This window comes from Kogia breviceps, chromosome 14, assembly GCF_026419965.1.
Source record: "Kogia breviceps isolate mKogBre1 chromosome 14, mKogBre1 haplotype 1, whole genome shotgun sequence".
NCBI lineage: Eukaryota > Metazoa > Chordata > Mammalia > Artiodactyla > Physeteridae > Kogia > Kogia breviceps.
Window position 1 is genome coordinate 70,343,379 of NC_081323.1, and position 25,536 is coordinate 70,368,914.

At 39.7% G+C, this 25,536-nt stretch overlaps 1 protein-coding gene, 1 non-coding gene and 1 pseudogene across 2 annotated transcripts in view; 2 read left to right on the forward strand and 1 right to left on the reverse strand.

Moving 5' to 3' along the window:
• Positions 1-25,536, reverse strand: part of USP31 (ubiquitin specific peptidase 31) — a 71,145-nt gene that overhangs the window by 14,962 nt on the left and 30,647 nt on the right. Inside the window, exons 2-11 of the mRNA XM_059036935.2 lie at positions 21,467-21,604; positions 19,317-19,405; positions 19,134-19,226; positions 18,383-18,518; positions 15,979-16,123; positions 11,064-11,244; positions 7,331-7,442; positions 6,631-6,725; positions 5,130-5,207; positions 4,400-4,529 (exon numbers count right to left, since the gene is read on the reverse strand). Coding sequence (XP_058892918.1) covers positions 4,400-4,529; positions 5,130-5,207; positions 6,631-6,725; positions 7,331-7,442; positions 11,064-11,244; positions 15,979-16,123; positions 18,383-18,518; positions 19,134-19,226; positions 19,317-19,405; positions 21,467-21,604 — 1,197 coding nt within the window. The remainder of the gene's footprint in view (positions 1-4,399; positions 4,530-5,129; positions 5,208-6,630; positions 6,726-7,330; positions 7,443-11,063; positions 11,245-15,978; positions 16,124-18,382; positions 18,519-19,133; positions 19,227-19,316; positions 19,406-21,466; positions 21,605-25,536) is intronic.
• Positions 1,952-2,080, forward strand: LOC131741892 (small nucleolar RNA SNORA22). The gene has a single exon (XR_009331247.1). It is a non-coding gene; the product is annotated as a small nucleolar RNA SNORA22 (small nucleolar RNA).
• LOC131741002 (T-complex protein 1 subunit zeta pseudogene) lies at positions 2,293-3,467 on the forward strand (annotated as a pseudogene).

Consider the following 25,536-nt stretch of genomic DNA (forward strand, 5'->3'; position numbering starts at 1 on the left):
ATACAGCAGAAACTAACACACCATTGTAAAGCAATTATACTCCAATAAAGATGTTAAAAAAAAAAAAAAAGAAAGTTAGGCAGGAGGAACCTAACTGTCATCTGGCAAGTCCACATCTGTGCTAACATGCTAACTGTCTACAGACGTGGCCATCAGCCCAGTGCTCACGGTAAAGGAACAGGCTGTTGTTTATTTGTTTTTTAATGTCCAATACATCATAAACAGATACTCTTTTATAAGATACAGTAAGAATGTTAAGACAATGTCTAGCAGCTTTGACAGTTTCTACAACACTGCTCGACTTCTGTACTTATCTCGTTGTAAACTGCCACAAAGAGCAGCTAGGACTGCAGAGCACCCTTGGAGCCTGGCCAGCCTCGCTAACTGCCCAGCAAGGAAGGCGACTAGCCCCACAGGCAGCTCTTCCACTTTCAGGCAGTCTGTTACAAAGTTCTTCCTCTTATTAAGACAAAATCACTCTCCCTGTAATTTCCAATCTCTAATTCTGCTTTTTAGATAAGATTAAGTCCAATCCCTTATCCACAGGATGGCCCTCGAAGTATGTGAAAATAACTATCAGATCCTCACTTAAGGTCTCCTTCATCAAGATATACTCAGCTGCGCCATCCCCTATCCACACTCTCTGCTTGTGCCCCGGGATGTCAGTCTCTTGACAGTGAACATTTAAGGTAATGAGAAGAGCAGTGCTATCACCATCTGAGTTCTGGACACTGTTCCTAAAGCATCCTTAGGTAGCCAACAGCGGCTGACACCCACATGACACTGCTGATCATACTGAGCTTGCAGACAACGCGACCCCAAAATCATCATCACACAGCCTACTGCTAAGTCTGACCTCCTCCTCTTCCATATCTGCACTGTTATTTTTGGACCCAGTGACTGAGCTCTCCAAGGAACACTCACTCATTCATTCACTGCGGCACAGATTTGCTGAATGCCTTCCATGGGCCGGACACTGCTAGACATGCTGGGGTTATTTTACGACCAGGATGGATTCTCTCACCTGCTGTGCCCCAGCCACAGTGGCCTCATTTCTTTTCTCAACCTTCCTCCGATCCCAAGACCTTTGCTTCCTTTATTTACTTGTTTATCCCCACTACACTGTAAACAAGCTGAGGGCAAAACTGTTGTCTGTCTTGGTCCCTGCTGTATTCCCAGTTCCTAGCACAGTACCTGGCACATAGTATGTACTCAACAGACATGTACTGAATGAACAAAGCCCTATTAAAATGTATCTGGCTAGCCTGAAAGATCAGTGAGATGTTTTGTAGAATACCAATGTTGTCATCTAGTAGATCTGCTCACCTTTAAGCTTTGTGACATTCTCAGACATCTCCCAAATCAATTTAAAAAAAAAAAGCTAAATAGGATAAGGTGCTACATACAGCATGTGATCAACCAGTTTCAAAGCCAATTATTTATATAAGCCCAAGATTGGAAAAATATGTCTAACGAAAAACTATTAAAGGAATTAGCTGTTAACTGCTTGGGGGAGAAAAGACTTAGTGAGAAGATGAAAACTATTTTCAAATATCTGAAGGAAAAACAAGTAGAAGAAAATGAAGACCTGTCCTCTGTTTTTAACGGCCTGAGAGTTCGCCTGCTGGTTGTAGCAACCAGGGACATATTTCAGGTTAATGTCAGTCACCATCAGAGATACCCAAAGAGAAAACGGTGTCTCTGAAAAACAGCGGCTGGATAATCACCTATTTGAAATTAGGTACAACTCAACCATTAGAAAAAAGAAAATTTAAAGCCCCCTCCGACCCTGAAATTGCATGATTCCCTATATACAAGAGTGAGCAGTAAGAATCAGTAGCCAGAATTATGATCCTAAACATCAACTCAATATTAGATGAACTCCAAGTGCTCTCGTCAAGGTTTCTCAAGGCACCTGAACCTGCAGAGGTTTAAAAACCACAAAGGCTTGTTGCACAGTGAACACCAAGAGTGCCTTAGTTCCTTGGTTTCAACTCTGTGTTAGAGCAATGTCTGTTCTTTTCCTCTACACTGAAAGCTTATTTATCCTTTTTAAAGTATTCAGAAAGTCAGTGCATCATATTAGTTGTATTAAAGAGTATGAATGATCCAGAATATCCTTCCATAAATCTGCTTTATCACGAACTATAGTTGCATCTAACTGAAGATCTCTAGTATTAGTGGTGGTTTTGTAACTATGTGTTTATTATAGGATCTTCATCTCAAAATAATAACAGAAGGATTTGAAGTTGCAAAGAAAAAGGCACTTCAGTTTTGGCAACTAGTCAAAATATGCAAAGTGATGAACAGTGAACACTTACAGACATGGCCAGGACATCTCTACATACTAAAATTCATGCTAAACTTGCTGATGTTTTAACAGACACTGTAGTGGACTCCATTTTGGCCATTAAAAACAAGATGAACGTAGTGACCCCTTCATGGTTGAGATCACAGGGATGAACATAAACCTGAAACCTATACAAGCTCAATCAGAGGTCTTATTTTGGATCATGGGACATGGCATCCTGATATGAAGAAAAAAGTAGAAGATGCATACATCTTCATATACAATGTGCCATTAAAATATGAAAAAACAGAAGTGAATGGTGGCTTTTTTTTTTTCAATAAGCGTGCAGAAGAGAGAGAGAAATTAGTAAAGACTGAAAGAAAATTCGCTGAAGATAGAGTTAAAAAAATAACAGAACTTTGAAAGAAAGTGTGGTGGTGATTCAGATAAAGAATTTGTTGTTATTAATCAAAAGGGAATTGACCCCTTTGCCTTAGATGCTCTTGCAAAAGAAGGCATAGTAACTCTGCACAGACCTAAGAGAAATGTGGAAAGGCTGATACTTGCTCATGGTGGGGTAGCTCTAAATTCTATTGATTACCTAAATCCTGATTGTTTGGGAAATGCAGAACTTGTCTATGAGTACACACTGGGAGAAGAGAAGTGTGACTTTATTGAGAAACGTAATATCCGTCACATTACTGGTCAAAGGACCAAATAAGTACACACTCATGCAAATCAAAGATGCAATCAAAGGTGGCTTGAGAGCTGTTAAAAATGTTATTGATGATGGCTGTGTCATTCCAGGTACTGGTGCAGTGCAAGTGACAATGGCAGAAGCCCTGATTAAATAAAAGCCCAGTCAGTGTAAAGGGCAGGGCCTAACTTGGGAGTTCAAGTATTTGCTAATTCAGTGCTCATTATTCACAAGGCTCTTGCTCAGGACTCTGGTTTGGACCTTCAGGAAACACTAGGTTGAGTTCAAGCAGAACATTCAGAATCAGGTCAGCTTGTGGGTGTGGACCTGAACCCAGGTAAGCCAATGGGAGGCATATGGGAACACTACTATGTAAAGAAACAGCTTCTTCACTCCTGCACTGTAATTGCCACCAACATTCTCCTGGTTGATGAGATAATGAAAGCTGGAATGTCTTCTCTAAAAGGAAGGCTGAATTGAAGCTTCCCTTGTATCATCTGAATCATGAAGACTCTACAGAGTGATCCTAAGAACACAGCTATGGAATTTTGCTCCAAGCTTCAAATGATTTTCAAAGGAATTTTCTTTTCCCATATGAAAAAATGACAGAATACTGGCACCTATTCAAATTCTGAAGTTCTGAAATTATAATTACAGTATTTTTTAATTGTACTGCAGTGTACACACATACAGCAGGCCATATTTGTCCAATAACTGGATGTTTAGCTTCAGTTATATAAAAATATGTTAGATACACAGGTTATCTACCTTGTTATTAAATATTCCTGTTGAAAAAAAAAAGCCACACACATAGGCAAGGGTCCTATCCGCTATTTGTCCATCCATTCATTCAAATATTTACTGAGTACCTACGATCTGCAAACACTATGCTAAGTGGTCTAAAGCATGTTGTCCAACAGAACTTTATGTCTATATCTACACTGTCCAATACGAGTCACTAGCCACATGTGTCTCCTGAGCCCTTGAAATGTGGCTAATGCAACTAAGGAACTGAATTTTTAATTTTAATTAAAATGGCACCTATGTTCTTAGTTCCATAAAGTTGAGAACCACTGATCTAGTTACTAAGGAAAATAATTTAAAATCTCTAAATTGAAACAAAAATATAACTTTATCATTAACCATTAAAAAGTAAAACAAACAAAAAAGGAACTATACAAAGGTTCATGTCTAGAGCATTTCATTTAATCAAGGTTTTCCAGAATTTTAAACTACTTTTTGTTAAAATCCTAAGAGGAATAACACTGAGATGCACATCACATGTGCAGAACCTATGTAAATGCAAAAATCCTTGGGGAGTCTTCTGGGGCATAATTTGTTTCTCCACTGTCATCTTGCCCTGGGCCCTCCCCACTACCCTCACCACACAACAAATGCTGCCCAACCCTTACCCGCTCCTCTTTGGTGTAGAGTTGGAAACACTGGGATAAAGTGCAAGTTTGAGGCTGATGGTGACGCTCCCTTTGCAGCCGGACACTTTCTGCATCAGGGATATACTCATCTTCGGTATTTACAAACAAGCTGCGATCAGGAGAGAAAAAGCATGTATTAGAGTTTGTCCTGGAAAACTGACACAAAATACAATTAACAGCTTCACAACATGGCTGTAAATTCATAACCAAAAAGGTCAATATGTAAGAAAGTAAAAGTGGCAATCCAACTTTTCTATGTTCCAAAATGTCGTGAGACGTTCTCTATCTATAACGTTATTTTCAAGAAATAACTTGGAATTGTTTTTTCTGGGATTGGGCACAAACTGTACTGATTAATTCACACATTCTTGTCCTCTGTATCAAAGGGCATGCATTTGGCATAACTTGCTAGAGTTAATGGGTCTGTAATAAAAATCAAACTAATTTGACCTACATAGTAGTAAATGAATATATAGCTTCTGTCTCATTAGCAGCAAATAAATGTTCTAAGGTTTGGGGATCCACAGATGACAGAATGTATAGGAGAGAAATAATAAATTACTTAAATAAAGGATCAGCAACACACTTGGATACTTAGCTAAAGAAAACAGAGGTTTGTGTTTCAGCTAATTTGAAAGATCAAAGGTATGCTATTATAGTGACAATTAAGACAATGACTCTACAAACACTAAGTAAAAAAAATACTTACAAGTCTTTTGTCTCTTTGTCCCATTCTACCACTAATTTCACATGAGCAGTGCCACCTGGTCCACAAGATTTTAGTGCCCTATGCGACGGGGAAGGAAGTCATGTATTACTTTCTAAATAAATGATTTTAATTAAATATACATCCTATCTGAAATCTGAAATCATAGTGTGATTGCTGAAAATCTTCATCATCGTTCCCCATCAGAAAAGGTTTCTGACCATTATAAACTCTTATTTAATAACTTGACTACAACTGGACTGAAAAATCCTTAAATTAAAATACTCAATATGGAAATAAAGATATTTGAAGAAATTTAGTACCACACTATAAGGTTATCCACAATAACTCTTAGATGTTATGATCTTTCCAATTTGTGTCCAATATCTCACCAAATCATAGAGACTGGACGGGACAATAGTCTCTCTGGGAACAAAGTCTGCTCCTGCATCTCTCCACCTGCCCCCATAGGCCATGCTTGGTCCCTGGACCGTGCCCACACCAATGAAAACTGTGCCTTCCTACAAGACACCCCTCAAGTTTCACCTCACTTATTTCCCCTGAGCTCCTTGGCTCCTTCACCATCTCCTGAGATACTCAGCATTAACAGTCAGTATTACCCATCAAATAGTTTTTAAGTTTTGCAATGTTTTGGATCATTATCTAATCTATTAACTCTAATCTCTAAAACCAAACAGTGAGTTGCTTTCAAACAGAACCATGTTGTATACTTTTTTGGAATCCTGAAATGCAGGCACTACGATATTTGTTGAAAAAGTCATTATAATAAAAACTTGTTTTTATATTTATATGTATCCATATATGTATCATGTGTCTATATACACATATCTCTATTACTTTATTAATAACAGAAGTATGTAAAAGCACAGAGATAGCAGAGGGGAGAAGATAATTCTAAGGGGGAGAGGAGGGACAGTGTGAAGAGAGGCTCAAAGGGAATGAATTATCAACAGAGGAAACTACACGTGCAAAGGCACACATAAAACCATATTGTGCGTTCAAACAACCCTCAGTACTTTGATGCTGCTGAATATTTAAGACAGTGGGGAGAAGAAAGAGGCCTGACAGAATGGAAGTAGTCAGGGTTCAAACTGTGGAGAACTTCACATACTGTGGAAACTGGGCTTTATCTTTGAGGCCACGGGTTACCATTTAAGGATTTCAACGAGGAAAGTGTTATGATTAGAATTCTACTTTGGAAAGCTTTGATCTTGGTGAATATGAAAGTGCAATTCATCTGTGGTCCTGAGACCGATCAATTTACTTTCCTAACATCAGTGCTCTAGGCATTCCTGATTCCAAAAAAGATCATAAAACATACCCTACTCAAATATGAATCAAAAGTAAAATAAGTGTTTACTTTCTAAGTGAGCCTGGAGGACCTACCACACTTACGTGAAAATTACATCAGACATCACTAGAAATTACACACAAACATATATGAAAGTCTAGAAGGTGATTTTTTTTTTTTTTTTTTTTTTACCTCTCTACTGTTGGGTGGCACAGGGGCTGCTCCTCCTGGGGCAGCAAGTATGTTATTCCCACAACACTGACCACTCGCAAACTGAATGGACACACCTACAACAAATGGCAAAGGCAAATCAGGCCGAGTTCCTCTTCGAGGGCATGTGGTTCACCGGGGCATTTCCAAAACAGATTAGAGGGAGAGCAAACTGTTCTGCAACATGCTTCTCTACAACATTCTGTGAGGCTGTTGAGCCACTCTAATACACTTTAAATACGATTGCCCCAAATGCAATTTACATATCAAATATGTTATGCAAGACAAGTAATATGTTACTTTAGCTGAACATTAATAGAAGTTTTCCACAGATACCTTAACAAATAAATCATAATTTTGAAAATATATAGATAGTCTACAAAATCTCTCCAAGCCGATCATGTGCTAAACTTTATTAGACAAACATTATAAAGGAACACCTGGCAGTGCATGGAAAACCGTGCAGTGGCCTGCTCCCTTCATAAAATGAGGGACAGTCCTCATTCTGGAAAACGTGAACACAGCAGATTTTACTATGCAGCTTTTCTCCAGGGCTCCCCAGCATTCCAGCTCAGTGTCTGGTCTTCCCTAAGGGCAAAGGTCTGAACTTCCAATCTCACTGTAATGCCTTTCTTCACTGGGTACACACATGCTATGCTGGAGTACCGAAAGGCTTACACACCTGAATGCCAACTGTGGGCCTCAAGAAATACTTCATCTTCTCCAGGATTTCCCTCTGCAGAAGGTCCCATGCTATTGTCTTCTCTAAGTGCAGCACAAAAGGTAGTCCAAATCTAACACACATAAATATTATAATCACCTTAAAAAGTATGACAATTCCTTTAATACTGTAACTCCTTATTCATGATCTTTTTAAATGGAATCACAATACAATTAGTTTTAGGACAGTTCTCAAAATAAAACAAACAGGAAATTTAATACTCTCATAAGTGGATGAAACAGTCAGAAGGCAAACAGATTTTTAAATGAAATTTAACAACTCATACACCGAAATGGCTTCTAACAGAGTATGGTGCCAGGTAATAAGATGACAGGATTAGTGGAGATGGGGAGGAAAGCAGGTGGGAGTGGACACGAATCTAGCAAGCAGCATGGGTCAAGCATACAAGGGTTTAGGTGCCAGAGGAAAAGATAGAGCTGGAAGGTCTAGCAGGGAGGCAGCCACATCCTGGTGGTCTGACAACAAGGAAGGCACTGGCAAGCAAGTGACCCTAAAAGTCAGCTCCTAGCCTAGGGTAGAAGTCACGTGGTCCCTGCCAGGTTTCCTATCCAGTGCTGAGCTCACAGGTGTTAAGAGAATCAGAGGCGGAGCCACGGTTCTCAGCAGTGGCTGCAGGCTGAACTCAGCGAGGGAACTTTAAAACACAGTGATTCCCGTCTTACTCCCAGGTTCTTCATGACATTTTTTTTTTCTTAGATTCCATATATATGTGTTAGCATACAGTATTTGTTTTTCTCCTTCTGACTTACTTCACTCTGTATGACAGACTCTAGGTCTATCCACCTCACTACAAATAACTCAATTTCATTTCTTTTTATGGCTAATATTCCATTGTATATATGTGCCACATCTTCTTTATCCATTCATCTGTTGATGGACACTTAGGTTGCTTCCATGCCCTGGCTATTGTAAATAGAGCTGCAATGAACATTGTGGTACATGACTCTTTGAATTATGGTTTTCTCAGGGTATATGCCCAGTAGTAGGATTGCTGGGTCATAAAGACACAGACCTACTAGAGCATGGACTTGAGGATATGGGGAGGGGGAAGGGTAAACTGTGACGAAGTGAGAGAGTGGCATGGACATATATACACTACCAAATGTAAAATAGATAGCTGGTGGGAAGCAGCCGCATAGCACAGGGAGATCAGCTCAGTGGTCTGTGACCACCTAGAGGGGTGGAATAGGGAGGGTGGGAGGGAGGGAGATGCAAGAGGGAAGAGATATGGGAACATATGTATAACTGATTCACTTTGTTATAAAGCAGAAACTAACACACCATTGTAAACCAATTATACTCCAATAAAGATGTTTAAAAAAAGACACAAAAAAACCCCACAATGATTCCCCCGAGATTCTGCTGCAATCCCTCTGGTCTGTGGCTGGAGCACTAAGGCTGTTTGAGGAGCTCCCCAGGTGATTCTAATATGCAGCCAATGTGGAGGAACACTGGCCTAGCCTTAACTCTCACCCAAGCCCCAGCCATTCAGACCTACATGCTGTGCTCTGAATGCGTCCGAGTCACACCCCCAACGTACAGCCAATTCCCTCAGTCTGGACTACCCTTCTCACTCTTCTGTTAAGCTATTTCCTACTCATCCGCAGAAGGAGCCACTGGCACCCTGTTGATCTGTTCCCTGAGCTCTGCTGCACTACAAATATTGCCTGCTAACTGTGACCGACTTATCTTCCTAGCCCAAACAGCCAATGCCTAGACAATAGGAGATGCTGAATGAATGGATGAACAAGTGAATAAACAAACAGATAAACCCTGACTCAGGCCAAAGCAGGGGTGCTAAGGTCACCAAGAAACCCGCTCCTAACAAGTACCAGTTTACTCACAATAGTACTCAAGAGCGAGCCTACCTTCCTAAAGACAACTGTGATGCGAAATAAGTTACAAGCACGATGTGTAAATCAGTAGCCATATTTTTCACATGACAATGTCCTCACTTTTAAGAGACTAGCATCATGAAAGGGATTTCATAAGTTCTTTATTTTATATAAATACGATGAGCTGCCTTTTCTTCTGTCCCTTAAGCATGCCAAGCTCCTTCTAATCTCAACAACTTTTTTTCTTTTTAATTTTCATTGGAGTATAGTTGATTTACAATGTTGTGTTAGTTTCAGGTGTACAGCAAAGTGAATCAGTTATACATATACATATATCCACTCTTTTTTAGATTCTTTTCCCACATAGGGGATTACAGAGTACTGAGTAGAATTCCCTGTGCTATACAAGTAGGTCCTCATTAGTTATCTATTTTATATATAGTAGTGTGTATATGTCAATCCCAATCTCCCAATTTATCCCTTGTCCCTTTTCCCCTGGTAATATCCAGAGAAAACCATAATCCGAAAAGATACCTGCACCCCAATGTTCACAGCAGCACTATTTACAGGAATCAAGACGTGGAAGCACCCTAAACGTCCATCAGCAGAGGACTGGATAAAGAAGATGTGGTACATATATACAATGGAATATTACTCAGCCATAATCTCAGCATCTTTGTACTCGACGTCCCCTCTTCACGGGACCCCTTCCCACTCGGCTCACACAGTTCGCACCTTCCCACTCGGCTCAGCCCAGCTGCCGCGTCCTCAGGGAGGCCCCCCTCACCTCCCTCTCTAATACAGTTTTGCTAGAGCCCCCACCAGCACATTCTATCACACCTGCATGTTTTACCATCTTCAAAGTGACAATGACTGTCTGAAGTTAAATGTGTTCACTTGTCTTTAGTGGCTCTGTCCTAACTAGAATGCAAGCTCTATGAGAACACACAGATCCTGCTGTATCCCTAGTCTTCAGAATAGTGGCCAACACACTGTAAACACTAAAGTACCTGCTAATGAACATCATAAATATACAAATTAACACATTTTGCTTTTATGTTATTTACCATTCTTAAATAAAAAACTTATTTCAAAGCAACATTTTAAAAAGTTAATATAAATGCTACTCTGACAAATATTAGAAACACAGTATCCTTCCTCCCTGAAACACATCCATATCTTACTACTCAAGTTACATTACTATTGTGATAAAGCTACTTTAAAAGTAACTCCCATACAGAAACTAACATAACATTGTAAGGCAAGTATACTCCAATAAAGATATTTTTTTTAAAAAAAGTAACTCCCATAAATTCTTACAGAGGGAAGCAGATTTGAGAGAGATTTCTAACTCCCAAATGTCTGACTACATGCAGCTGAACGAATACTGGTGCCATTTGCCAAGCCAGGAAATACTGGAGGGTCAGGTTTACAGGGAAACACAATGAGTTCAGTTTGGAACACAAGACTGAGTTGCACGTGCCATCCAAGTAGATTTGTTGAGAATTAATAGAAGAAAAAATGCTGTAAAGAAAGTAGCTGGATATAGGTCTAGAGACCCAGGAGGATCTTGAGCTGAAAATATACAAGAGAAATGTGCCTTTAAAAACTACATGAGCTTGGGAGCCATTCTAACTCAGATCTTATCATCCTAATTTTATCTTCTCCCCCTCCCAACCCCTCAAATCAGGTCAATTTACACACATGCTCTTTCTAAATATCAGAATCAACAATTAACTACTAAAAGTAAGGATTTTTTTATCCCTACTTTTTAAAACATTTGAAAATATTAGACTTTTAAAGTCTCAATATTTATTGGAAAATAAGTTGGTCTTCACCTTTTCCCTTGCTGCCCAGTGCAGGCTCGGTTACACACTAACAGAACAATCTTGTCGCTTCCTCCTCTCGCGGGGGTTAAGTCCGCTCTCCCCTGCTTTGCTGCTGCTTGTGTAGAAGAAGACAGTCTATAATGATCCAAGCCAAATTTCAAGTGGTTTAGGTTGTTGTTTAAGTGGATTCCTAAAACAAAATGAAAATTTACTTTATCTCTTCAAAATTTTTTCTTCTTTCATTACAAAAAATTTACCCATTAGAGAAATTAAAAAGTTGTCATTATGTTAATTAAGCTGCAATTGAAAAAAGGAACAAATGACCTACTTTGATGTTTGTTGGGTTTTTTTTTGTTTTTTTGCGGTATGCGGGCCTCTCACTGTTGTGGCCTCTCCTGTTGCGGAGCACAGGCTCCGGACGTGCAGGCTCAGCGGCCATAGCTCACGGGCCCAGCCACTCCGTGGCATGTGGGATCTTCCCGGACCGGGGCACGAACCCATGTCCCCTGCATCGGCAGGCAGACTCTCAACCACTGCACCACCAGGGAAGCCCAAATGACCTACTCTGAGATTACTCATCTAGTCCTAAGAAAATTTTTTGCATCCATTATTTCATTTAAACTCATCTTACCTACCTACTACCTTAAAAACTGAAAATTAAAACTCTTCACTTCAATGAATATTAGTTTTAGAATGGCAAGTTTGCAGAGATGACCCACCAAGACAAACTTAAAGTGAGACCATACAACCAGCAACCAAATAAAAAAATTTTAATAAAAAATAAAGACTAGTACATGTAGAATGATCTTCAATATTCCAACAGCAGCTTCTTTTCCCCGCTTTAGACCCAGACTTATAAGAAATTCACAGCCATTACGGAACTTTAATACAATCAACTAGCCTGGATCGACCTATAATAAAGTGAACAAAAATATATGTTTGACAGGCACAGTGCTGGTTGCTAAAAACCAGGTCTTCAGACATGCCCCAAAGCAGAGCTGTCAATCAGAGGTACTTAGCAATTCAGCACCTAGCACAAGGTCCTGCACTTAGTAGGAACTCAATAAATGCTTGACTAAATAATTGCTCATTTCTTTAATCCGTTGGAAGTATAGTCTAAGGAAATGATACCCCAAACTGGAGAACAGAAGAAGCCCTCCACCACTACCACACCAAAGAAATAATAACAATATCACCAGGAGAATAAAATAAAAGGTGGTTTACACAAAAGTATCCATAGCAAAACTCCAGCAATAATCTAAATATCCAGCAATAGGAGATTTGTTGAACCAATTAACATACAGAGTTAATACTAAAATGAATTCCAGATTAATTAGAGCTTAGAAACGAGAACATAGAAACTAGAAATAAGGAAGAACTGAATCTTCACCAAGCTATTAGAGGGAAGAAAACTTTTTAAGCTTAAATACCATAGAGAAATCACAAAAGAGCAGCAGATTTCACTTCACAACTATTTTAAACTCTGGTGTGAGAAAAATAAATGGAAGTCTGAATGTGAGACAATTAACAGGCTCATTTCCCAGGTTCTTGGCAGAAGTAAGGCTGGGAAGACCAGTTCCACTAAAAGTGACCAGGATTCCCAGTGAGATGAGAGGATACCACTCAACTGCTCAGAAATCAAGCTCCGCATTCATAGTCCAGGCCCATCACTACCAACTGTGTGACCTGGGCCTGTGACCTAACCTCTCTAAGTCTCAGCTCCCTCACCAGTGAACTGGGGAAGACAGTAGCCTCACATGCACGAACAAAATATTGATGAGGCCTTTGTAAAGAACACAGGCTTACGCATATTCACTAAGTGATATATTCTTCCAACAAAGGCACTCTCTGGCTAGACCATATAACCTTGGACCTCACCAAATTCATTTATAAATAGAAACTTAGCGTTAATCATAAGCAATTGGGGTATGAAGGGGGATTGGGGGAAATTTTCAGTTAAACAAACGTTAACTGGGGTCTCGCTGTGTATTCCGAAGTACACTAAACTGCTAGGTACAGAAAGATAAAGCAAAGTGTAGTCCCAACTGCAGAGAGGCTAGAGAAGAAAACAGAGCATTTCCATACAATATGCTAGTGTCAGAGATTAGCAGAAGCTACACTGGAACACAGGAGAGCAGAAGTCAGTCAGCCAGTCTGGGGTGGGGGAAGTGAGGAAAGGTTTTCTGGACAAGGTGATGATTGGCTATTTTTTTACTATAATGCAACTAAAATTAGAAAACAATTTAAACAAACAAAAGCACATGCCTGAAAACACAACAACTAGAAAATAAACAAAAAAGCTCCGAAGTCAAAGAATGACAACTGAAATAAGACTCAAAAAAATAATAATGTAAATATGAGTAGACCAGAGAAAACTGAATCCTAAGCTGGCAGTGCAGAAAGCCGACCAAGCCAAAATACAGAATTACCAAAGGTTCAGGGCTTCCCTGGTGGCGCAGTAGTTGAGAGTCCGCCTGCCGATGTAGGGGACACGGGTTTGTGCCCCGGTCTGGGAAGATCCTACATGCCGCGTAGCGGCTGGGCCCGTGAGCCATGGCCACTGAGCCTGTGCGTCCGGAGCCTGTGCTCCACAACGGGAGAGGCCACAACAGTGACAGGCTCGCATACCGCAAAAAAAAAAAAAAAAAAAGAATTACCAAAGGTTCAGAGACTAGAGGCACCAGAGACCTCTAGAAGTAGAGGTGAAGGAAAAGAGGAACTAAAATAAGAACTTTCAACAGGGGTACCAAGGCCATTCAGTGAGGAAAGAAAAATCTCTTCAACAATGGTGCTGGGACTACTGAATACTCACATGCAAAAGAATGGAGCTGAACTCCTACTTTACACCACATACCAAGATTAACTCAAAATGAATCAAAGACCCAAACGTAAGTGCTAAAACTATAAAACTCTTAGAAGAAAACACAGGTAAACCTCATGGCCTTGGATTTGGTGATGGATTCTTGGATATGACTTCATCAAGATTAAGAACTTTTGTGCAGATAGCCCATAGAATGAAAGAAAATATTTGCAAGCCATATATCTGATACAGGTCTAGTATGCAGCAGATATAAAGAACTCTTACAACTCAAAAACAAGAAGACAAGCAACACAATTTTAAAGTAGGGAAAGGACTTGAATAGACATTTCTCTAAAGAAGATATACAAATGGCCAAAAACCACATGAAAAGATGATCAACATCATCTGTCATTAGGAAAATGCAAATAAAAATCACAATGACATACCACTTCACACTCACTAGGATGGCTATAATCAAAAAGACAGAAAATAACAAACATTGGCAAGAATGTGGAGAAATTTTAACCCTCATATATTGCTGTGGGAATGAAAAATGATGCAGTTGCTATGGAAAACAGTCTGGCAGCTCCTCAAAGTTAAACATAGAATTACCATATGACCCAACACTTCCACTCCTAGGTAAATACCTACAAAGGAAATGAAAATAGGTATTCAAACAAATACTTGTACGTGAATGGTCATAGCAGCAGTATTTCATAATAGCCAAAAGGTGGAAACAACTCAAATGTCCATCAACAGATGAATGGATAAACAAAATGTGGTATATACATATAATGGAATAATACTCAGCCATAAAAAGGAATGAAGGACTGATATATGCCACAAGGTGGATGAACCTTGAAACACTATGCTTCGTCAGAGAAACAAGTCACAAAAGGCCACATATTGTATGATTCCATTCATATGAAAGTCTAGACTAGGGAAATCTATAGAGACAGAAAGTAGAATAATGACTGCTTAGGACTGGGTGGGATGGAGAGATTGGGAGATTGGGAGGTGTCCTTAGGGGAGACAAAGTAGGAGCTAATGAGACGGGAGCTGGAGAAATGAATTTTTAGCAAAGCAAATAGTAGGGAAAGTATAAAAGCATGTGGCATGTTCCAGAAATAAAGAGTAACTTGGATAGGGTACATGGGGAAGAAAATGGAATATAGTAGAGAGGCTGGAAAAAAGGAAAGGACTAAACCATGAGGGGCCATGCATTCTTCCCAGGTATTCAGATTTAATCGCAGACAAAAGGGAAGGACTGGTAAATCAATAAGCACGTAACATGGTCAGAACTGTATGTCAGAATAAGTCTGGTGGCGCTGTGAAGAGATAACTGAACGGGAGAAAGCCCAGGGGTAAAGAAGTTACTAGAAAAGCCCAGTTGAGACTGGTCTGCACTGTGTCAGTCGCAGTAGAATGCAGAGGAAAACTTCAGTGTTTGATCAGTTGTGAATTTAAGTCAAAATCTGAGGGAGAAGTGTTTGGGTCCAGCTTGGGTGAAGAGAAGGATGGTGATGCCGTATTTCACAGAAGAAACGCAAGAGGAACTAAGAAAGAAACGCTCAGTGTAAGATACCCGTAGGTACTATAAACAGAGACTCCAGTGGACAGCTGGAAGTCAGGGAATGCAACCAGAAGAAAAGTGGGGGCTAGTGGAGAGTTTAGCTCTAAAGATCACCAGTAGAAAATACAGGTAAGACTGGGTAGAGCAGCAGTTCTCAAACTTTCACATACATCAGAATCACCTGTTAAAAACAGATTGCTGGGCTCTACCCCCAGCGTTTCTGTTCAGCAGGTCTGGAGTGGCACCTAAGAATTTGCATTTCTAATCAGTTCCCAGGAGACATTTATGTTTTGACAACCACTGGAGTAGAGCAAAAAGAATAGAAGCCCTAGGATCTTGAAGAATACTAAGGCCAGGAACAAAGTTCTTCCCAAGAACTGCCTTCTGCCAGGGAAATATGTTACCTAAAATTTACACCATCATAAAAAGATGTGTTATGTGTATTTTACCACAATTTAAAAAAATTATACCATCATATAATAATCTAAGAGGGCAGACATTTGTTAGACCTGCAAACCCAGGTGGTATTATGGAAACAGACACTCATTTACCTCTTTGACTGAGAATTCCTTCAGGCCTAAATATTTCTGGAGTCTCAAAGGCAAAAATGCAGTCGCTTTCATGGACTGTTTCCAGGTCGTCTGTGTCACAAAAGGAACGATGGAACCCATCATAGTACATTTCTGTTAACACAATCTAAAAATGGGAAAAATGTAAATAGTTGGATAACTGGAAAGTCAATATGAATTGATCTCCCAATCCAGCTGTGAATGTCTGCAGACCAGCAGGACTGCAGTGATCTGAGGGGCTTAGAAACACCTCATCAAGCCGATGTGATTTTCCTTTAATAAGAGAGTCTTGGAAGCACAATATCTTCTATGATTGTATAACAACATACTCTGATTTCAGAGTGCTGTGGCACTAAATCCAGAGTTTCCTCTAAGTTTTGGTGAAGAGACTCAGCAGATACAAAGTCTAAGGCCCTTCTTTCACAGCGGGAAGAAACTAAAGAGAGATGGAGTGACTCACCTAAGGTTATACAACTACTCAGCCTCGTAGCGAGGATAGAGTCCACATCTGACTCCGAGATTTTCCCCTACTATTAAATTTTCTTCTTTTCAGATTAAAAAATGTCAAGTAATCATGGACATTTGTATTGGAAAAAAATGAAATCAATTCAAATGTCCAACAACAGGAACTAGTTAACTATACTATAGTTCTACTGGAATTATAAAGCGCTTCCAAAGAATGAGCTGCATATATTTGCACTAACGTGGAAAGACCTCCTAAGTAAATATTAAAAGTAGGGAAAGAAAAATGTGAGTACAGAGTTCCATTTTCATAAAATATTAATATAGTACATGCACAGGAAAAAATATGAATGAATATATAATGAATATATAACACAGTATTAAAGTTAGTAACCCTTAGTTCTTAAGATACTTAGTACAAGAGTATTTTATAATGAAAGAAAAACAAAAGATGGGGAAAAAGACAATGGAGACCTTTAGAGACCTCATTACGTGCTCAGCAGCACCCTCTAGTGAAAAAGCACTGGACTGAGCTTGAAGAAGTTCCAATTCTGGCCTGCCACCGACCAGCCCTGTGATCTTGAACAAGTCACATGGTTTCTCTGGGCCTCCTTCAAATGACGGGGTTGGACTGGACCCCTAAGGTCCCCTCTATTATCACAAACATACTATGAGTTGATGAGGTGAAAGGAGCTTGGTGGCATATTCTACAAACAGTCCAAGAAAAATATTCCTGGCCCTTTTTTCTTCTAATGATTTTAATGACCATATTGTTTTCCTGAAGGTGAACATGCAAGTATAATTCACTTTCTCCAGCAAGCTGAGGTCAAAAACAAACTTGTAATCACATCACTCATTTAAACAACGCAAAAAGAGCCAGACAGCACTGGAAGATTTAAAGATACAGACAGATCTGCCTCGGACACACACCTAAGCCTCCCTCTTTGTCTTTTCCCTCATCTTGAATTTTAAATAAATAAATAAGTAAATAAATCAATGAGCACCTCAAAGTAAGGAAAAATGTGAACATGTTATCAATCTGCCAGTACTTGGCCTATGAAAATATGAGATATTTGCTATATCAGGGCAACACTGCTGGTTGTTTTTGTTTTACTGTGGTAACTTCTCAAATGAGGTCACAGGAGGCCAAAGTACAAACCACCTTTATTAGTCACATGATTACACAGCAGCTTCCAGAAGTTATCTAGGGAAAGCTATTCAGCCACGGAATCATCTTTCCTTGGTAAATTTTAAATAGGGAATTTTTTTCCAAATAAAACCCCAACAGTGAATTGAGTAAAAGAGTATGCAAAAGTATGTCAAGTCACAAACAGGCCAAAATTATTTTCGGTCAATATAACTACTTATCAAAAATTTACCCAAAAAAGAAAGGGAGGAGGTACAACTTTCCTTTCTCTTATCTAAACAAGGTAAGAGACTCTAGCCTAGCTTTAATCAGAAAATAAACCAAACTGAGCACCTGTATGTACTGTACTAGAAATAGGCCCATTCTTATCACCATAATGGGAAGGGATTTTCAAGAGCCACTGGTTGAGTTTTCTAGGCCTCTCTGACCTTCAAATACCACAGGATGCTCTTCCTATTGCCCACATGAGCAGGAACAGAATGATTTAAGAAGGGTTAACTAATTATACTTTATAAACAAAGCTGAAAGAAGGTCTTGGTGTAAAGTCATAGCTTTTCCTTTTAAATATATATATACAATTAAATGAAGCATGAGAAGTTTTTGTGTATATTTTTCCCCTTTGGATCCTGATTTTTTTATTTTTCCCTCAACACTAGAAACAACTGGTTTTAAATTTCTCTCCAACCATGTTTGGCTGAGAACTGTTAAAAAATTCCAGAAGAAAAGAAAGCAACACTTTTGTGGCTCGTGTGTCATCGGTCTTAGCAAGCTTATTACCTGATCAGTGGGGATCTTTGTTTCCATAGACACTGCTTCCCGAAGTCTGGCAACAGTCCCAGACAGAGGCACGGCCACACCAATCCGCATGCAGTGAGAACATTTCCCTTGATACACTACAGTGACATACAGAGGCCTGTACAGATCAAAGTCAGATGTTCTTATTAGTCACTTACTTCAACTAAAATATAGAAGCAGAACAACCCTGATCTGGAATCAACAAAACTAAAGCTAACCCACACCTTTAGTTGGACCTAAGTAGAACTATCAAACAACAATCAAGAACTCTTTGGAAAAGGCAATACAGCATAATAATAAAGGTAACACAACAAAAATACAGCATATCAATACTTGGTTCTGTGCTTTGTATTTTCTTTATAACAGCGTAACTCCTAGAAATTTCGAGGAACAGTTCAAATAAAGCAGCTAATTAAAAGTGGAACGTAAGGTCTCTAGAGGATCTAGAAGGCATTCAACAACCTTCTCTGGCCCCCACACTAAAGATGGATGACCTATAGGCGGAACAGACCACAATCAGACCAACCGAAAAGACTTGCTTGCCCCATGCACCTGCTCATCCTGCAAACTCAGACAGGCATTTACAAATTTCTATAAGGCCTTAACAATGCCTGTAGTCAATTTATCACTAATCCTATCACTTGTTTAAATATGCAAGAAGCCCCAACAGGAGCCTACAGAGGAAAAGGAACATATAGGAATATAGTCTTAATTTTATTAACTCTGTTCTTACCTTGTGTGGGGTAGTGGAATTGGCAAAGAAATGCAGAGGAAAGGATCAAAAGTGTTGCTCTGCTTCTGGCAATGAGGACAAGTCAAAGAAGATCTGCAAAAATAAAAATGTAAGACACTCACATTAAGATCACCTAGAACTACATAAGCACACAACATAAGGGAAATTTTAATTTGCTTGTACCTGTACTGGGCTTGAAAAAGTTCTTGTACGAAAGTGCTACAGACAGGAAAAGATGGTCCCTCGGGCATCATATCAGTCTCTGATGGTGGCTAAAAAAAAATAAAGTAAAATTTCACAGCTTAAAAGTGCCAGTTCTTGATTAAAGATGAGCCTAAAAATGTCACAGATGTCCTTGACCTCCTTTACAAGATCTACATCAGATCCAGATGTTTCAGGGAAAGACATCTGCTAAAGGGACCAGCACACAGATGCCAGGGTGTGGGTCACATGGAATCATCGCCTCACAGGCTCTCCCAGACACAGTGCTTATCCGTCTCTCCACCCCATCCAGGCAGTTGGGCAGTCCTTCCCCAGAGTGCTCCAATCCCCCTCCAACTCTCAAAGGGCCCCCTCCAACCTCTTCCAGGAAATAATCCCAACTATTCAAAAGTACCAATTCCTCCCCTGCCTAAAGAGAATATTTTGTCTGGCACCTATTACCTCTGCTGCTTATTTGGGCCTAATCATTCTACTTCACATTTTACATAACCTTTTCATGTCCCTCCGCCTCACAGTTACTGAGCATCAGCTACCACGTGCAGAGAGTAATGCAAAGGGCATTAAGATACAAAGATAATAAGACACAGTGCCTGACCTTGAGTACGTCTCAATCTGGTGGGAAAGTCAGCTGCAAGCATATAGTCATATGATAGTATAGAATGTTCAGGCACAAAGGACCTTGAATCAGAATACTTTAACAACTTACCCAAACTAGAAATTTAAAACTTGAGGTATATACAATGTTCCCTGCAGCACTATTTACAATCGCCAGGACATGGAAGCAACCTAAATGTCCATCAACAGATGAATGGATACAGAAGATGTGGCACATATATACAATGGAATATTACTCAGCCATAAAAAGGAACAAAATTGAGTTATTTGTAAGGAGGTGGATGGACCTAGAGTCTGTCATACAGAGTGAAGTAAGTCAGAAAGAGAAAAACAAATACCGTATGCTAACGCATATATATGGAATCTTAAAAAGCGGTACTGATGAACCTAGTGGCAGGACAGGAATAAAGATGCAGATGTAGAGAACGGACTTGAGGGCACGATGGGGGAAGGGGAAGCTGGGACGAAGTGGGAGTAGCACTGACATATATACACTACCAAATGTAAAATGGATGGCTAGTGGGAAGCTGCTGCATAGCACAGGGAGATCAACTCGATGTTTTGTGAACGTCCTAGAGGGGTGGGATAGGGAGGGTGGGAGGGAGGCTCAAGAAGGAGCGGATATGGGGATATATGTATACGTATAGATGATTCACTTTGTTGTACAGCAGAAACTAACACAACACTGTAAAGCAATTATACTCCAATAAAGATATAAAAAAATAATAATTAAAAAAATAAAATTTGAGGTACAGAAAAGAATTATCAAAAATTTTTAAAGCAGGTGGGAGAGAGGGTGACGCCAAGAGGGAAGAGATATGGGAACATATGTATATGTATAACTGATTCACTTTGTTGTAAAGGAAACTAACACACTATTGTAAAACAGTTATACTCCAATAAAGAAGTTAAAAAAATTTTTTTAAGCTGTAAGAGGAGAACACCTTATTTCCATTATATAAATCATTTTACCCATCATACTAAGATTACATAAATAAAAATTGAGAATGAATAACTGTTTCTCAGTAAGTATATTCTAAGGGTTCAGTTCCTACACTCAAATCTAATCCTAACAGCAGAGACATCAATACATTTCCTTTTTGATTGTGTATTCACATTCCAATGATCTACAAACTATGTCTCATTGGAATAGAAAGCAAATTTCTGCTTTAAAAACAGTTTAGTGAGATGGTATTCCTTAATGTCAGTCTAAAGCTAGTCATACATGCAAATGTGTCCCCTCTCATGAGAGTGTAAGCTCCTATCTTACACTCTGCCAGCACAGTGGTAAACAGGGGAAATAGTCTCTAAGTATCCATGAATTTTATACTCACCCAGAGCTTAGTCAATTTCACTATATTAACTAACTGCAAACTGCAACAACTCCTCAGAGGAGGTTTGGAAGAAGAATCTACACTCACTCCTCACTAGGTTCACCGGTAGCCTGTGCTGTAGCCTCTCATGGCTCCCTGACTGCCCTGAGAGCGCGCCCTTACCTTCAGAGGAGGCTGGCCACTCTGCTTCACAGCATGATTGAGGTCTTCATGAACTCGGTCCAAAAGCCACAGCAGAAACTCCTGGGCGTCATGCTGGGAATTTCCCCGATATTGCAGTGCATTCTTTGACACGATACTCTACACAGGTAAATAAATCAGCATGAATAGTTGTGAGTTCCTGGCTTTAAACATAAACTAGTCATAATCCCAAAGAGGAACGCAAGATCTCAACGGTGTTAGAGAGTACTTCTTGGAAAGACAGCAAATATGAAAACAGATGCTCAATGTAAAAACCTCACCCATGTAACAAAAACTTTTAAATGCACCTAACCCAACAATCCTACTTTTAGGAATATATGTAAAGGAAACCATCAAAACAGCATGCCAAGACTTCTAAGATATTCATTCACTAATAGCAAAAAACTGGTAATAACTTGAACATCTTAAAAATGAGAATTGTTATGAATATCAAATCATTAAATGTTATATGTCAATTATACTGCAATTTTTTAAAAAGTAAAAGAAAAATTGAGAATTGGTTAAATAAGTATCATACTATTAGATTATAAACCAAAGTATAAAATAACCAAGTCTACGTAAGGTAAATGACTGAGTGAATAAATAAGTGGGAAGAGACAAATCTTCCTTAAAGAAGAATTCTGAATAATTTATGTCAATAATCCCCCCTCCAGGAGTTGGACCTTAACCACCACCACCCACCCCACAACCTTGAATATGGACTGTGACAGTGACTTGCTTCCAAACTAGAGTATGCAAAGAGGGGTGGGCCATGAAAGGCTGTAGGTGAACTGGTTAATTAAAATTAAGATTATGGGCTCTGGAGCATAGAGCCTGAATTCAAATCTCTCTGTCCTACCACTGTTTGTGAGGCCTGGCCTACTCTGCACCAAAGTGAAAAGGATAATAATGATTTAGTGTGATGGTTAAGTGAGAATGCATATAAAACATTTCACATGTAAATGATATATAACAAGCACTCAAATTTTAGCTATGAGTATTGGATTTGGAAGTAGGGAGAAAGGAGGGGAGACAACTGCACAAAGAGAGAGCAGTTAGGAGACAAATGAAACGATCAGGCAAGAAACAATAAGGGTCTAAACTAAGTCTGTGAGGGCAAATTTGAGAGAGATTTCAAAATTGGGGCAGTAGAATCAATAGGATTTGTGACCTAATGAATGTGGAAAGTGAGGACGGAGGCATTAATGTCATTCAGGTGTCTTATCTGGATGATGGGCCACTGGTGGTTCCCTTCATCAAGACAAAATAAAAAAGGAAGAAGTCTGGAAAAGAGGATGATGAGTTCCCATTAGAATCCACTATATCTGAAGTTCTGTGGAACCTCCAAATGGAAGTACCTGGCAAACAACTACAAAAAACAGATCTGGCACTCAGTGGAAGAGTCTGCGCTCAGGACAAAGATTTGGGGGGTCAACAGATGGGTGGTACTTGAAATCATGAGTACGGCTAAGACTGCCCAGACAAGATCATGAGAGATCAAACCAGAGGACAGAATCCAGAGGACTTCTATATTTAGGGGGCCCTAAAAGAAGACTAAGAAAAGGCCATCAGAGATGTGGCAAGAAAATCAAGAGAATGGAATCCCAAGAGTCAAGAGAAGAGAGCTACAAAGGAGAGAGTGATCAACAGTATTAAAAGTTGAAGAATGACAAAGTAAGCCAAAGAACTAATAACTGTCCATTGTATTTTCCAATTAATGATAACAGAGATGAAAAGGGATACATTTTTAATTATGAAGAAGAACCATCACAACATGATGATCAATTAGATGTGAATAGCAAAAAGATGATCTACAAAATTCAAATTTAAGGAGGAAAAAATCAAAGCAATGCAAATGAGAATATACAAGTGTCATTGGCAAAACTCACTAACTGAACGAAGTGAACAAGGGAGAGAAAGGACCCTGGTAACAAACAAGATTTCAAGTGACTTGAAGGATACCACTTGGGTGCCACCTCAGAATCAGGTACACAAAAGGCGGAATGAGTGTGGGGAAAAGTCTTCACTACGCTACAAAACGTACCCCAGAGGTCAGATGCCACCCACATCACCAAATCTCATTTCTTCTTTCTCAGTCTTCACCTTTTTCATTCTCCCTGTAGCATTTTATATACTTGACATCTTACTCCATCTTGAAATGGTTCGGCTTGCAGCCATGACTATGTTCTCATTTAGGAGAATCAAAACTAAAGCCACTGGCAGGAAGAGCGGAAGAAAGCGAGCTACAGAAGAAAGAGACCTCCTAGCAAAGAAAAATGGATCAGTAAACAAAAAACATCATCAGCCCTAGCAGGTAAACCTGTGGCTGATTCAGGATGGAAGAGAAAGAGATGACTGGTGACACCATATTGAGTGATATAAAGAAGAAATCGGGGATGACACCAAGGTTTTTAGTTTCGGACTTTGGTGCATAATGAAATCAGGAACTGAGGAAGAGACTGGGGACTGCAGAGCTTTGAACATGTTGCGTTTGAAGTACCTACAGGATCTCAAGTGAGGCTAGGCCTGTCTGGTGCTCAGGAAAGAGATCTGAGCTGGAAAGTTACATCAGAGCACATACACCTATCATATGAGCATAGAGGAAATAGGGAACATTTAATGAGAAAAGGAGGCAGCTGGGGCAGAATCTTATAAAAGGGACAAGTCACAGAAAAGAAGCCCAAGAAGAAGATAAGCAGTAGCAGCCAGAAGAGAGTGGCATCACACAAGCTGACAGAGAAGAAACCTCCAAGGGGATGGAAACAACCATGTAAGCCACCACAGAGAAGTCACGTAAGACAAGCACAGAGATGGGTCCTTTGGAATTGCAAATTAAGAGATTGATTGCCTGTGCAATTTCAGTGACACTGATCAGAGAGGCTAAAGGAGAAGAAAAGGTAAGGAAACTGAATGGTTACAAGAAGACCACTCTTCATATACCAGAAGCTTAGTTATAAAAGGCAGGAAGAAAGATGCTGTAACTCTCTGGAGGGGGCACCTACAGGACAGAGGGACTTTAGTGCTGATGGAAGAAGCTAACAGAAAGGAGATACTTGAAGAAAGAGGATTCTTCAGTAAGGGGAGAAGGAAGAATTCAGAAAAGAGATAGAGGAACTATCTTAAACAGGAGGTAAGAGAGACAGAAGAGAAGGAGGTAAGGATAGTTATGGATTCAGAGAAGTTATAGACAGGAAGGCAGGGAACCTTTGTTTTGTGGAGGAAGCAGAAGCCAATTGCCAAGAGGAAGTTTTAGGTACAGCAAGGGTAAAGACAAATCTCATGGCATACAGTTGGGGCACACAAAATGCTAGAAGCATAACAAGCTTCTGTTCAGGACCCTCTCCCTTATTTACTCCCAACAGGGAGGGAGAGGTAGTTCTCAGTATATGTATCCTAAGAAACAAATTAGCTGAAATCAAATGCTTCTTTTTGTGTCAAAGCAGATATTTTATGCACGGTGGCCACCAAATTCAGGGTGGAGACAACATTCAGTTCTTTATCAGGATTGCATTAAATCTGATTTCTGCTTCCTGCCACTATCACTTCAACTCATCCAGCATTTATCCTCCAATCATTCTGTAACAGGTGCTGTGCTGAAGCTGCTCAACAAGATTTTTGTTGGGCACGACTAAACAAGCAACAGGACTTCCACAACCCTCTGTAACTAGGGCCAAAATTGCTCTGGGTCAACCCCGCCCTAAATCACTATATCTCAGACTAAATGAAATTTTAAAGGAAACCTCACTGAACAAACACAACATAAAGGCTCCTTTTTCCCTTCACAATGGTGACTTCTTCCCACTGCAGAGACCCAAGGGACTATTTATTTTACTTCTTCCCCAGAGAAACCATAACACAGAATAACCTAGTAACCATCCTTTAGCGTGTTACAAAAGGAAGAAACATAGTAGGAGTCAAGAAACCTGGGCTCAAGCATGGCTCTACCACACACGGGTGGTTATCTTAGGTAACTCACCAAACCTGACTCCTGGTCATACAATGAAGCAGTTGAGCTGGACCACCACAGAGACCCTAGCATCCCATATCTTCAC